We start from the raw sequence: 16,922 nt of genomic DNA on the forward strand, positions 1-16,922 counted from the left end.
GGGCCCCTGAGGGTGGCAAAATAAGTGCTGCAGTCCTCATGGGTCTTTGGTAACCATGCCCTGGGTACCATTAACTAGGGGCTGACAGGTGGCCAGAGTTGCCAATTGGGTTTTAGTACAGTTTTAGGGAAAGAACACAGGCCCTGGGTTCTCGGTTGGCAGGAACCCAGGGCACACTCAGTCAAAGCACATCAGCAGTTCAGAAAAAAGTGGGGGCATACCAATGCAAGAAAGATAGCACTCTCACAAATGCCAACTAGGCTTGCCTTTTAAAAACAATGCAGACAACGGACTACACAAATGAGTATTGCTTACGCAGTTCCAAATCGCGCAAAAACATGAAGGGGAGGGAGGGGGGGCGGATAATGTTTGAGGATGCTGAGCAGTATCAGCTGAAGGAAATGCGTAGCATTTAAAAGCAAATGCAAATTAAAATACTTCCTCAAGAATGGGGCCGCTACAAAAATAAAGTATCTTCACTAGTTATTATAAATCCAATTTAATGGTGAAGGTGGATTTGTAATACCCATTAAGGAAAAGTCACCTTTAGAAAGTTATTTTCCTGCATGAAGTACCTGAAGGCTAATTTGCATTGGCTACATAGGCGTGAATAGAAGGCAATGCTTACCAGGAGCAAACTATAGGCTGACCTGAATGGGAAAGGAGGGAGCAGGCTGCAGGCATACTTTTTAACACTACAGTGCCAAATACTGCTCGACAGGCCTGAAGGATTTACATATAACCATGTGGCATACTTAAACAGGGAGAAACAGGATGCTAAGCCAGTACTGGTGGATCACCTGTCAGGCTGCTGAAGGACTGCTTTTGTCCTACTACACTTTTGTCTCGGGGCTTATAGCAGGTACAGCAGCTGCCTCAAACTGGATGTGGAAGGACAGTAGGATTACCATAGTATACTCACCCCGCCCCCACCCCCAAATATCCACCCCAAGCCTACAGAGCCCAGGTTTAGCATGACAGAAAACATTTGTCATCTAAAAAAATACCCAAAGTGAGTAAGATTGGCCAGATAACTTTTACCCCATTTGTTAAGATGTGCCCAGGAGTCATTCACCCACTAGTAACAGACCGGCATAAATGGGGCTCCTTCAGGCACACACTCGAGAACACTTCCTGGACGGAAGATCAGAATAGACTAGATCTCCTGTCTTGGCCCTGAGAGGAGCAATAAAAGACTAGCCCTGCTCCCTCTTGTACCCAGGATATGGATGCTAAGGGTCATAAAGGTGCCATCATGTTCAGGCTACAGGGATATAAGCGACAAGAGGAATTTTCCCTGAAGTACCCAGTTGACTAGTGGCATATGGACCTGTATTGGGCCCTGCTGTTGGCCTCTGCCTGAGGCTTTGAGAGTCTTAGGTACCTCCACTGAGGTCCTGTGGGGCTTTAGAAAAGTAAACCTCTGATTGAATGAGACTTGAAGGACTAAGTCAGAAGGTAAAATCTTTGACCAAGAGGAACCTGGTTGGGGTGTATGACCTGTGCTCCATCACAGTCAGCCTCCAATTGTGCCTAGGTCAGGGTCTACCATGACAATTGGTTATTATTGGCGATTTTGTGGGGCTATTTCTATTTATTTTTTTTAAATCAAAACCATTCACGATTCCCTCTATTAAATTGTTTATTTTGTGTATTAATTTTTACCCAATTTAACCAATTTGTTTTGGGATTTTTATGGTTCTACATTTTGACGATTACTGTTTTGGTACTGCATACATACTTTACAAACTGCCCCAAGTTAAGTCGGTCTCCTCTTTGCCATAGCTACCAGGGGGGTTGAGCTCAGGCCAATTTAGTGGGTTTGAGATTTCAACCTGAAAAGGGTTTCCATTCCTTTAAGTGGGCAGTTGTCCACCCCAAATAATCAATTTCTTACAAGAATCTGTTAATAGTATGCTGTGCTGTAAATTCACATGCTCTGCACACTTCTGCCATCTATAGTGCTGGGCTGTAGTGTTTCATATTTGTTGATCTTCGAAGGAAGGCATTTGAGCCATGAAATGCCCAGTGACTCCACCCTCTGTAGGCAATGCTCATGGACTTCATATTGGACTGTTTTCCACAAAGCAGGTGAGAGTAGGTATGGAGCGGGGAATGTACGCAGTATGGTGCACCATGTATATTGTTTAAGTTAGATATTGTATACAAATCTTAAGTAGAGCTGCACGCTTCAAGGAGAGGAGGCTGGAAGCATGTGAATCTACAGCACTAAAACTTACAGATGCTTACAAAGTTAACATTTCCTGTTCATAGCACGTATAGCTGTAGATAAACATGCTCTGCATAGACTGTAAAGTGGTGTTACCTACAAACAGTGGCTAGCGTGTGGATGATGCAGAGGTCTGAAATAAAATCTTTATGGGTGTCTGGCCAAGAAATCATGCTAGCAGGCTAAAATACACACAATACTGCTTAGTGAAAATGCGTGAGGCTGATAGTGTGGCTGCATTAAATATGGCAGTTTTCTGGATGTTACCAAAGAAGGCCGTGGTTGCTGCCTTCTTGCATGTAGTATGCACCCAGGGTTAACAGGGAGGCCTCAGAGCTTTACGGTAGAAGGTTTTGATGCACTGGACTGTTGGACGATAACAGTATTGGAAATCGGTTGGGCTTTGAGATTTTGCAAAAGCTACAAACGGTTGATTGGACCTGTAAAAGGGCGTGGTCCTGTCAATGTAAATACATGCGCATGCGTTTATCATCTAGGATGTGAAGGGCTCACGCCACTACAGTCTCTGGTCAGAGAAAAAGATGGTCAGCTTGGTTTATGTGGAACAGGGAAACAACTTTGAGGAGGAACATGGAGTTGGGTCCTAGAAAGACCCTGTCCTTGTGGATTTCAATAAAATAATTCTGTGCGAGAGCCTTCAACTCCCTGATGAATCAGATGTTATGGCTAGACAAAAAAACCTAAGTTCCAGAAGAATTGCTAGAGGCAAGCAAGCAAGGGTTGAAAGGAGAAGAAACCATGAGTCTGGTAAAGACGCCATTGAGACTCCATGCCGGGGCAGGCGGATTCTGGGAGGTATGACACTCAAGGCCCTCCTTGAAGGCCTTGATTACCGGGATATGAAAGAAAGGAATGATCCCTGTTTTTCATGTAGGTGGCCATAAAAACTAAATGCATTTGATTGAAATGTAGGCATGGTCTGGCTTTTGCAGATTTATGAGATTATGTCCTGGACAATGGGTTTTAAGTGACCTTGTGAGTGGCTATACATTAATACAGAATTCTTGTGGCATAGCAGGCATTCATGGTAGATCTAGATCTACAAGATTGCTTTATCATCGGCAGTCCTCGCTCTCTAAAAACCACGTTTGATAAAGAGCCGTCCTTCACCTGGAGACAGGAAGGCACTTCTACAAATAAGTGAGGGCCCGTGCAAGGAAAGTGAGTGAGTGATATAAAAATCGATGCAAATGCTACATGAAAATTTTAATTGTGTAGAATGTGCTCAATATTAAAATTAATCTAGGGGACTTGGGGGTTTAGTACCCCATCCGTGTCACCAACATGTTTCTGCCATCATGGCCAGGAGGGTCAATGGTATTCATCAGGACGTGAAAGAATGGGCTCCTATCTAGTCTAAGATGAATCCTCTTAAGTAGGTTGACCTTTGTCAGACTACAAGACTTCAAAACCCCGGATTAGGGGCAGGGATGTCCCATGGGAAGAAAAGGATTTGAGGGACCCCTGTAGTCACACTTGCCTCTAGGTGCGTACCTGGTGATGCTCCTACGATCTGTCCTGGTTGCTTCCCTGCTGGTCCATCTACTTAAGTGGATTCACCTTAGGCTTAGAGCCTAGATCGGAGCCCATTTTCTCACATCCTGATGAATGCCATGGACCCTCCTGGCCACAATGGCAGAAACATGTTGGCGACGCGGATGGGGATGGGGTACTAAACCCCCAAGTCTACTCTATTGGTTTTAATATTGAGCAAATTCTGCACAATTAAAATGTTCATGTAGCATTTGCATCAATTTTTATATCGCTCACTTTCCTAGCACGGGCCCCCACTTAGTTGCAGAAGTGCCTCCAGGTGGAGGCCCGCTCTTTATCAAACGTGGTTTTTAGAGAGCGAGGACTGTCCATGATGAAGCATGACACCTGGTGGTGTGTGAGGACAGTCCTTATATTTTTTGGAGATGCCCAACACCACATAGGTAATAGGCATAGAGTGCTTCTACCTTCTTTAAGAATCAGACACAGAGCCAGGGTAGCCCCTTGTGGGTTACGTGTCACTTGGAGGCCAGCTTACCCTGACTGCCCCGTAGCCTCTTGTTTCCTCCCTTTTTGAATATTAGGGTTATTGTGCGTATATAGGTCTAAAATATTCCCTTAAAATATCCATGCATTGCTGCGGGAGGAATAGGTAGCCAAACTAAGACCTAGAATGTCAGATCTCTAGATCGAGCTGCCTGGAATCTGGGTGTCTGATCTGGCCTTGGGTGTAGGTGAGAAGGTCCGGTCTGTTGGGGAGCTTCATGTGGGGCTGATGGACATCTCTAGGAGTGGTTAGTACTAAGGCAATCTGATCCACCAGAAGAAGACCAGGTTAAGTGTTAGAGGCATTTTCCGAAAAATTTACAGGAGAGGGAGAGGCGGAAAAGTGTAGGTAAAGATCTCTGGCCAATTCATCTATAGCGCTTTGTCCATGTATAATGGATGTGGGTATCCGGAGGCAAAGTTTGGTAATTTTTTGTTTCGAGGAGTGGCAAACAGATCTATCTTTGGGGTACCCACAGCTGATAGTACTGTTGTAGGACTTGCAGGTGGAGTTCCCACTCACAGACTTGTTGATGCATCCTGCTGAGCCAGTTTGTCAAGTTGTTTTTCACTCCCAGAAGGTAATCTGCCAGAGGATTTGAGGTAGAAGAGAGCCCAGTGCCAGGTTTCCGGAACTAGAGCAGAGGAGAGTGTCACCCTGCTTCTGAAGATAGTACAGGGTGGTCATGTCTGTTTTGATGAGGACTACATTGCCTTAAATTACTTAGCAAGGCCTGGAGATTAGGTGTATGGCTAGTAGTTAGAGGTTAACTGATGTGCCACCCTGGTGATGGGGCCTCTGAACTCATGTATTGCCATATGGTTGAGATGTGCTCCTCAGCCAGAAAGGGAGGAGTCTGTGGTAATGGAGACTTACGGAATGGGATCTAAAAAGCCTTCCCTGCAACAGGTTGGTGCTGTTCCACTGCTGCCAGAGAGCGATGTCCTTGGCCTTTACCAGCACTAGATCTTCCCAGTGAGCCTCTGCTTGTGATTATTGAGTACAAAGGCATTCCTCCATCAGGCGCTCCTGTAGAAAAAGGGGTGGGGTACTATTGCAATGCAGAAGGCCATCATCGCTAGGAGGAGCACGACATTTCTGACAGATTAAAAAGATTTAAGAGCTGGTGGAATGGCAACATGCCCAAACTGATTGGGGTAGACTATCTGTGACTGCACCGCGTACAGACAGCATACATTGACAAAGGCCTGAGGTCTAAGACTACCATGAGGGGGTTGTACTTGGGGAATGAGGAAGTAAAGAGTAGAATCCTTGCACTGGTAGTGAGGGGGCACTCCTACTCTGGCTCCTTTGTAGAAGAGTATCTGGACCTCTACCACTAGAAGGCCGAGATACGCTCTGCTGTGACATTGGTGTGTGTGGTGTGTCGGTCGGAGGGGGTGTGAGAATTTTTAGACAGTAGCTGTGGCGAACCACAACTAGTAGCCATTGATAGGAAATTATATCCAATCAGCAAGAAGGGAAATCTTTTAATCTCCGCCACCTCAGACAGGTGATCATAATAATAATAATAATAATAATAATAATACACATTTGTAAAGCGCACAATCACCCGTAAGGGTCTCTAGGCGCTGGGGGCCGTTGGGAAGATTAAGCAAGCTATTGCCCAGAGTCACATGGTGCTGGGCTAACCTGCCGCCGGAGCCGGGGATCGAACCCTGATCCCCAGATTCCAGCGTCAGTCGCCCTGGCCGCGGCGCCACACCTCTCCCATCATCAGTTCTGCATATCAGATTCAAGCAAAGGATCAGAAGAAACAAAGGGCACCACTGCAAGATGGATAGTGCAAATGATACTGCACTGCTACCAGGAAGCAGGCACACATTTGGAAGCAAGACCAGGAACGCGTTCCTAGCAAACGCGTCGATAAGGGATATCTGCATGGCTGCCATCAGGTCATAAGTGCACAGCTTCATAAAACACTATTGCATGCACGTCCATTTGAATAAAGAGTTACAAGTAGGACAGAGTGCTGAAACACCTGTTCGCAACCTCAGCCTCATTTGGATACCACCTCCAAAAGGATTCCCAGATACCGCTACAAACTCAGCACATCATATTAATCCAGAAAAGGATGAATGCTCCAGAACAAAACGACTACTTACCAGTAGGAGTGGTTTTGCAACTTGAAGAGTTTTCTGGATTTACGTTAGACCCTCCACCTTTCCAGAAAATAAGAAGGTTGCAAGGAGGGTAAACATACTTAAGTACTTCAAATCCAAGCGGTGCAAACATGGACAGAGGTCACCAAAATCGGGGAAAAAATGATCTGAAGATGGCAACCACGCACAGAGGCTTCTATGGTGCAAATCGGACATCACAGGAGGACTAGCTTAGCACCACATGGCCACAGATGACCCCAGCAAAACAAAAACATTAAGATCTCTGGTCCCAAGCGGTCGAGACCCCAAACATTGTCATCTGCCAAGCATACTGGCTGTGTGAGAAGGGGGAGCTCTGCAAGATTTCTGCCTGTGACCAGAACTGGGGGATTGTATTGCTTATGAATTTAATTATACCTCTGAATGGTAGAGTAACATAAAATACTTTCTTATAATAACAAAAATTTGACTGGACATGGATTTATTATTTGTACTGAGTGCAGCCCACAATAGCAGCAATTGATCTTGGGAATTAAATGATAATGTTGCAGAAGATACAGTAGTTTCATGGGAAAATTAAGGGGCTGCAACCAATAGTAGCTATTAACCGTTAAGGTTAATCGATATCTTGCTATTTTCCATTTAATCATATCTGGTGCTTTTCAAATTACGCTTCATGAGAACTGAAGAGCAACTCAGGGAGAGGTGTGGCGCCGCGGCCAGGGCGACTGACGCTGGAATCAGGGGACCACGGTTCGATCCCCGGCTCCGGCGGCAGGTCAGCCCAGCACCATGTGACTCTGGGCAATAGCTCGCTTAATCTTCCCGACGGCCCCCAGCGCCTAGAGACCCTTACGGGTGATTGTGCGCTTTACAAATGTGGACTTTACTTTTAAGAGCATCAGAGACAAGCAAATGCAATGCGACAAGGAGTCTTTCAATAGAGTTGAGCAACGCAGTAAGTCTCATTTATACTCTTGCCCATGTGCTCCAGCAGGTCCGAGAGTTCAGAAGAATATTCTATTCCAGTACCCCTGATGGAAGGCACTATAGCTTATCATGAATCTGTAATCGCTTAAAAGGGTGATTATTCACTTTAATTGCCATAACACAGAACAAGCAATAAACGGCAAATGATAAAAACATTAATCAACATCCATGGAAAATGGAAGATTTAACTAACATGTGCTTTATACCTGGTAATAATATCGAAGAACCCAGCAGAGCCCTTCAACATAAGACTGTACAACTTTGCGACGGAATTTCTCATCAGTAGAATCAACATCAAATTTGTTCTTATAATAACGCTGTTTCCAACCTTCTTCCCACAACCTACAGAAAAAGTATTGTTCAGTTTTCATCTCGACTATTATGGATGGGAAACAACAGCAAGCGCATGATATGGCGCGGGTTAAAAATACACAATAACTACCCACAAAGACTTGAACAGAATTCAATACACCCACCAAAGCAGCAATACAAAGCCTTTCAAAATACAAGCAAAAATAACCATAAAACACGAGTGAACAGTGAGGTATAGCTATGGTGTGCTGCATTATTAGGCACCAGTGCATTACAAAATTAGAGGACATTACGAAAACGTAAAATGGAAAGGACACTATCCGGCAATGAGTCTCAACATTCAGATTACTTGCACTCACAGAGGTGAAACTCAACTCTATACTCCCTAAACTAAAACTTAAATAAAAGCACATTAGTAACTAACAGCGGCAATGCCAGTTAAATCCCACTTCAGTACACTCTCTAGAACGAGGTGTTTTCAGTGTAGGCAGTTACAAGCTCCTGCAATCATGGATCACTGGAAAAAAATATTTAGCGCATTGTGAGAACACTTACATGCAGCAATTAAAGCACATTGCTACTCACTTGGGTCAATAGGGAAACACCAGTTTGACACCCTACACACGATAGTGCATATCGTGGTCATCAGACCATATAAATGAAACCACTTGTTTTACGGTTAGATATTTTTCCACAACAAAAGGTTTTTCTAGCATGAATGTACACTGTCTACCCTCCACTCTAGTATGGTTGTTTAAGGCAGAAAAGCGACTAATGGGGTTATAAATCTTTAGCAATTAGGTACATTAAAGAAGCATATATTCTCATCAAGTGCAGACAGGACCACAATACAAAAGCATGCACAGTATACTTCACTTCACCCAACCGTTTTCATTAGGTCATTCTTAGCATCACATACACAGTTAACACAATGTCTTGCCAATCTAGGTTATATTCTCCATGGGAAAAGTGTCTTTGTAGGACGAAAACCACCATGCATACTAATTTAAGTACTTCGATTTAACAGCTCAAGCTTATTCATCTCACTGGAATTTAGTGGATATTCTAACCTTGCACATTAATTACTGGCGGATAAAGAGATCACAGTAAAGCATTCGAAAGCACTGCTGCTTCAAGAAAAACTGCATTAATTAAAAAGCATCCATTTGAACAATTTGCTAACAAAGTGCTATTAAAAAAAAAAGCCGTCACCTGATGTTGTCCTCTGGTTCAGGGTCGCTGTCACTGTCTTCAGGTTTTCGTTTAACCCCCGATGGGGATGGGGATCCATCAGAGTTGAAACTTGTATTAGGGGATCCTGTAGGAGTCTATGGCGGACATGAAGCAATTTCAGAAAATTCAACAATTTCATTAGATATTTAAGGTGATGAAACATAGAAAATGGTCATTCATTTGTCACTCCTCTCAAACTGTATCTGGTATTCACTGCACGCATTCAGTCAAGAAGGGAGGCATTCAGGATGGGGGGGGGGGGGGCTAAATCTACACACCGCTCTAGAAGAGAATAAAATAACCGCAGAAATCTACAACTGTATTTAGCCTTTCCAGGAGCGATGCTGTCCCACGCATCTACATAATTAAAGTCAGTTTGGAAAGACAGAAGTCACTACAATACAGCCTTACCCCAAGAGTTTAATCAAGCCTAAAGTGAACATGCCAGTATTAATTCCACTCCCTCCCAAGTGCTAATGGATATTTCAAACCCACTCAATGGTAAAACCTTGGGAACTTCATCAGGACCTGAGCTCGTGTGCATTTCTTCACCGGAGGTCAGTGGTACTGACTAATGGAAATATACCCTTGGAAACGAGTCGAGGTTCTACCTGAGGATTCACTAAAGAGGTGCTGAATTGAGACTTAAAAGAATGGCATTGGACTCGATAACCGATCAGGCGCACAGAGAAATGTATTTACCACTCCTATTCCAAGCTTACATCTAGAGCCTCCCTCTGCAACAGCAGGGGAACAACTTCTATATTACTGCACTTCCTTTCATGCATAAAATAAACAGGATTGGTGTATGTGTGGATAGAGCTCTTAAAATATTTGTAAATGTTCACTGTAAAAGAAAAATAAACAAAACAATGCACTTTCACAAGGGTTGTCAATCTATATTGAAAGTTAATTTAACATTTGAAAAAAGTGTCTTTTCCTTGCAATAAAGTACAGCTAAATATTGGTTAACATGTTATAGTATACAGTAACTGCTTGCTTCGGACGTAGCCGATCACACAATTAAATGACTTCCATTTGCGCACTCAGCAAGGGCCCTTTAACCAGTGTTGGGGACACTTGGACAATAGTAGATCAGTTTCTCGGCCTTTCTAATGGTGCCTTTGTTGTAAGGGCCAACTACAGAATAGAGACATGGGAGCAAATAGCTGCTGGCTATTGCTTAGAATGGTGAAATAAGTGTCTGCGCCTCGAATTGAAAATATCACAGGGGCACCAAGAGCTAGACTGATGGTGCAAATGTTTCAGAATTTAGCATGAGCTCCAGACATCATAAACTCCACATAGTGGGTGGGAAAACACATTTATGGCCTTTGTGGGCTAAAGAAAAAGGTAGGTACAGCCACAACATTTTATTGCGAGAAACAAAAAAAAAAACTGAAAATAAGTACGGTCATCCCATTCCACCACAATCTATTTTGCCATGCGCAACAACTGAATATAAAGAATAAAGTGCACTAACCGTATTCTGCATCCGCATCTGAAAGGCTGTCTGTCTTGGATTGTTTACAGCTTGAGGACCATAATTATTCCTCATACCCAACGCCTGAGGAGCAAACTGACCAGATTGCATGAAAGAAGGTCGGTCTTGTTCCCTCTAAACAAATGAAAAAAAGGGAAGATATGCAATGGGCAATACAAGAGCAGTTTAAATTGCAAGGCAAATAAGTTTCATTTAGAATGCTGTATCAGATCAAAACATGCTGCAGTGGCCTCATACGATTAACATTCAACTGATAAACACCTTCCAACTTCAAGAGTCAGGCAAGGACAACGTATTCTTCAAAAACTGCGTAACAACTCAAATGAGAGGAAAGTTTAGGAGGGATGTTTTTATAAGTACCATTTAACAACAAGCATTTACAATGCAATGGTTTCGCCTTTGGAAAAGTTAGAGCTATTGGCATTGTAAATGACAATTTTTGTATTTATGTGTTGGTTTTGAAAACAAATAAATGGCATTGGCATTTACATTGCCATTAGCTTAATATCTCGCACATGTGAGACCTATTGTACCATACTGACGAGCTCAGCAGACCGCAATTACTACCACACCCCCAGAGCGCCACACACACACACACCCAGAGCGCCACACACACACACACCCAGAGCGCCACACACACACACACCCAGAGCGCCACACACACACCCACACCCAGAGCGCCACACACACACACAGAGCTACACACACACACACACAGAGCTACACACACAGAGCCACACCCCACACCCAGAGCTACACACAGAGCCACACCCCACACCCAGAGCTACACACACAGAGCCACACACCCACCCAGAGCCACACACCCACCCAGAGCTACACACACACACCCACACACACACCCAGAGCTACCCACACACACCCAGAGCTACCCACACACCCACACACACCCAGAGCTACCCACACACCCACACACACCCAGAGCTACACCCACACACCCAGAGCTACACCCACACACACCGAGCTACACCCACACCCACACACACCCAGAGCTACACACACACCCAGAGCTACACCCACACCCACACCCACCCAGAGCTACACCCACACACCCAGAGCTACACCCACACCCACCCAGAGCTACACCCACACCCACACACACCCAGAGCTACACACACCCCCACACACCCAGAGCTACACACACACCCCCACACACCCAGAGCTACACACACACACCCACACACCCAGAGCTACCCACACACCGAGCTACACCCACACCCACCCAGAGCTACCCACACACCGAGCTACACCCACACCCACCCAGAGCTACCCACACACCGAGCTACACCCACACCGAGCTACCCACACACCGAGCTACACCCACACCGAGCTACACCCACACCGAGCTACACCCACACCGAGCTACACCCACACCGAGCTACACCCACACCGAGCTACACCCACACCGAGCTACACCCACACCCACACACCCCGAGCTACACCCACACACCGAGCTACACCCACACACCGAGCTACACCCACACACCGAGCTACACCCACACACCGAGCTACACCCACACACCGAGCTACACCCACACACCGAGCTACACCCACACACCCAGAGCTACCCACACACCGAGCTACACCCACACCCACACACACCCAGAGCTACCCACACACCGAGCTACACCCACACACCGAGCTACACCCACACACCGAGCTACACCCACACACCGAGCTACACCCACACACCGAGCTACACCCACACACCGAGCTACACCCACACACCGAGCTACACCCACACACCGAGCTACACCCACACACCGAGCTACACCCACACACCGAGCTACACCCACACACCGAGCTACACCCACACACCGAGCTACACCCACACACCGAGCTACACCCACACCGAGCTACACCCACACCGAGCCACACCCACACCGAGCCACACCCACACCGAGCCACACACACCGAGCCACACACCCACCCACACCCCGAGCTACACACACACCCCGAGCCACACACCCACCCACACCCCGAGCCACACACCCACCCACACCCCGAGCTACACACACACACCCCGAGCTACACACACACACCCCGAGCTACACACACACACCCCGAGCTACACACACACACCCCGAGCTACACACACACACCCCGAGCTACACACACACACCCCGAGCTACACCCACACACCCAGCCACACACCCAGCCACACACCCACACCCAGCCACACACCCACACCCAGCCACACACCCACACCCAGCCACACACCCACACCCAGCCACACACCCACACCCAGCCACACACCCACACCCAGCCACACACCCACACCCAGCCACACACCCACACCCAGCCACACACCCACACCCACCCACCCACACACCCACACAGAGCCACACACCCACACAGAGCCACACACCCACACAGAGCCACACACCCACCCAGAGCCACACACCCACCCAGAGCCACACACCCACCCAGAGCCACACACCCACCCAGAGCCACACACCCACCCAGAGCCACACACCCACCCAGAGCCACACACCCACCCAGAGCCACACACCCACCCAGAGCCACACACACACCCAGAGCCACACACACACCCACCCAGAGCCCCACACACACCCACCCAGAGCCACACACACACACACACCCAGAGCCACACACACACACACACACCCAGAGCCACACCCACACACCCAGAGCCACACACACACACCCAGAGCCACACACACACACACACACACCCAGAGCCACACACACACACACCCAGAGCCAGAGCCACACACACACACCCACAGCCAGAGCCACACACACACACAGCCAGAGCCACACCCACACACCCAGAGCCACACCCACACACCCAGAGCCACACACACCCACACACCCACACACACACACACACCCACAGCCACACACACACACACACACCCACACCCACAGCCACACACACACCCAGAGGCACACACACACACACACACCCAGAGCCACACACACACACACACACCCAGAGCCACACACACCCAGAGCCAGCCACACACACCCAGAGCCACACACAGAGCCACACCCACACACACCCACACACACACAGAGCCACACACACCGAGCCACACACACACACACACACCGAGCCACACACACACACACCGAGCCACACACACACACACCGAGCCACACACACACACACCGAGCCACACACACACACACACACACACACACCCAGAGCCACACACACACCCAGAGCCACACACACACACAGAGCCACACACACACACACACCCAGAGCCCCACACACACACCCAGAGCCCCACACACACACACCCAGAGCCCCACACACACACACACCCAGAGCCACACACACACACCCAGAGCCCCACACACACACACACCCAGAGCCCCACACACACACACCCAGAGCCCCACACACACACACCCAGAGCCCCACACACACACACCCAGAGCCCCACACACACACACACCCAGAGCCCCACACACACACACCCAGAGCCCCACACACACACACCCAGAGCCCCACACACACACACCCAGAGCCCCACACACACACACCCAGAGCCCCACACACACACACACCCAGAGCCCCACACACACACACACCCAGAGCCCCACACACACACACACACCCAGAGCCCCACACACACACACACCCAGAGCCCCACACACACACACACCCAGAGCCCCACACACACACCCAGAGCCCCACACACACACCCAGAGCCCCACACACACACACACACACACACACACACACAGCCACACACAGCCACACAGACACACAGCCACACAGCCACACAGCCACACAGACACACAGCCACACACACACACAGCCACACACACACACAGCCACACACACACACAGCCACACACACACACACACACACACACCCCGAGCCACACACACACACACCGAGCCCCACACACACACACCCAGAGCCCCACACACACACACCCAGAGCCCCACACACACACACCCAGAGCCCCACACACACACACCCAGAGCCCCACACACACACACCCAGAGCCCCACACACACACACCCAGAGCCCCACACACACACACCCAGAGCCCCACACACACACACCCAGAGCCCCACACACACACACACCCAGAGCCCCACACACACACACCCAGAGCCCCACACACACACACCCAGAGCCCCACACACACACACCCAGAGCCCCACACACCCAGAGCCCCACACACACACACCCAGAGCCCCCCACACACACACCCAGAGCCCCCCACACACACACCCAGAGCCCCACACACACACACCCAGAGCCCCACACACACACACCCAGAGCCCCACACACACACACCCAGAGCCCCACACACACACACCCAGAGCCCCACACACACACACCCAGAGCCCCACACACACACACCCAGAGCCCCACACACACACACCCAGAGCCCCACACACACACACCCAGAGCCCCACACACACACACCCAGAGCCCCACACACACACACCCAGAGCCCCACACACACACACACCCAGAGCCCCACACACACACACACCCAGAGCCCCACACACACACACACCCAGAGCCCCACACACACACACACCCAGAGCCCCACACACACACACACCCAGAGCCCCACACACACACACACCCAGAGCCCCACACACACACACACCCAGAGCCCCACACACACACCCAGAGCCCCACACACACACCCAGAGCCCCACACACACACCCAGAGCCCCACACACACACCCAGAGCCCCACACACACACCCAGAGCCCCACACACTCACCCAGAGCCCCACACACACACCCAGAGCCCCACACACACACCCAGAGCCCCACACACACACCCAGAGCCCCACACACACACCCAGAGCCCCACACACACACCCAGAGCCCCACACACACACCCAGAGCCCCACACACACACCCAGAGCCCCACACACACACCCAGAGCCCCACACACACACCCAGAGCCCCACACACACACACCCGGGCCTCGATCCTGAGGCGTTGGTCAATTATAGACCGATTTCTCTCTTGCCTGCCCTTATGAAGATTCTGGAGAAGCACATACACACGGTGCTCTCCAATTTTCTGGAATCGCATGAGCTCCTGCATGCCTCCCAATCGGGCTTCCGCCCTAATCTCAGCACAGAGACAGCACTCCTGGAGGTGTCGGAAGACATTAAAGTAGTTCTGGACTCGGGCGGCAAGGCCATGCTGGTCATGTTGGACCTGTCGGCGGCTTTTGACACCGTCCCCCATGATGGCCTTCTCTCTAGACTCCATGAGATAGGCCTCAGGGGGACGGTGCTTAGCTGGTTTTCATCATTTCTAGCTGACCGCCGACAAACGGTCTGGGCCTCTCCGGACTCTGCTGTGATGCCGCCACTGGGTGTTGGGGTCCCCCAGGGCTCTATTTTGAGCCCGACCCTCTTCAACATCTTTATGACCCCTTTGGCGGCACTGGCGGAGTCTTTTGGGGCTCGGATCGTGTCCTATGCCGACGACACACAGCTCCTCTTCTCCTGTGAGAGGGGAGGAGATTTTAATGGAGAGAGCATCCGGGATTGTCTTGGGGCTGTCTTCAGATGGTTTCATTTGAGTGGCCTCAAGTGCAATTCTGAGAAGTCTGAGGTTCTCTTTGGGTGTACGTCAGACCCTGACTGGCATGGCTGGTGGCCTATCAACATGTTTCCACCTTCCTCTCCATCCTTAGTTGCCAAGAATCTGGGGGTCAAGATGGACAAGGGCCTGACGATGAGAGCCCAGATCCTGGGGGTGACGGGCACTTGTTTCGGTCTCCTCAAGGTACTGAGGAAGTTTCTACCCCTTCTGTCGGAAGAACATCGGAAACAGACTGTGCAGGCTCTGATCGGGTCCAGGCTGGACTATGCCAATGTCCTTTACCTGGGCCTGCCGGAGTATCTGCTACAGCGCCTCCAGGTGACGCAGAACGCTGCGGCAAGAGCCATTTATGGCTTAAATAGGCGAGCCAGTGTGGCGGGTCTCTTGCAGGCCTTACATTGGCTGCCTATCCGCAAGCGCATCATCTTCAAGACGCTGACTCTGGCCTATAAGGCCCTTCATTCTGGGGGCGCAAAGTACCTTCAAAGGAGACTGTCCTTTTACCATCCGGCCCGTGCTCTCAGATCGGAGTCACAGTTTCTGGCTGTGGTGCCACGCGTGGAAAGAGCTCGTATCGGAGGTCGTTCCTTTGGACTGCGGGCACCACAGCTGTGGAACTCTTTGCCGCTGACACTCCGGGGCGCTACCAGCCTACTTGCTTTTAGGAAGGGTCTAAAGACCTGGCTGTTTACTCTATAGGCCTTTTTCCCCCCTTTATCACTGTATTCCCTCCTCTGTTTTATTACCGTGTTATGTTATTTTGTCGTAGGTCTCGCTGCTAAAGCGCCGGGATACTCTTTTTGAGCCGCCGCACGCTATACAAAAAGAAATATAACATAACCCAGAGCCCCACACACACACACACCCACCCAGAGCCCCAC

At 49.4% G+C, this 16,922-nt stretch overlaps 1 protein-coding gene across 2 annotated transcripts in view; it reads right to left on the reverse strand.

Moving 5' to 3' along the window:
* The window catches only part of XRN2 (5'-3' exoribonuclease 2), a 372,302-nt gene that overhangs the window by 236,623 nt on the left and 118,757 nt on the right, over positions 1-16,922 (reverse strand). For both annotated transcript variants that reach the window (XM_078649322.1, XM_078649323.1), the window contains exons 15-17: positions 10,434-10,568; positions 8,930-9,045; positions 7,612-7,747 (exon numbers count right to left, since the gene is read on the reverse strand). In XM_078649322.1, the coding sequence (XP_078505448.1) occupies positions 7,612-7,747; positions 8,930-9,045; positions 10,434-10,568 (387 nt within the window). The remainder of the gene's footprint in view (positions 1-7,611; positions 7,748-8,929; positions 9,046-10,433; positions 10,569-16,922) is intronic.

The sequence above is a fragment of the Lissotriton helveticus genome, chromosome 6 (genome assembly GCF_964261635.1).
Source record: "Lissotriton helveticus chromosome 6, aLisHel1.1, whole genome shotgun sequence".
In the NCBI taxonomy this organism is placed as follows: domain Eukaryota; kingdom Metazoa; phylum Chordata; class Amphibia; order Caudata; family Salamandridae; genus Lissotriton; species Lissotriton helveticus.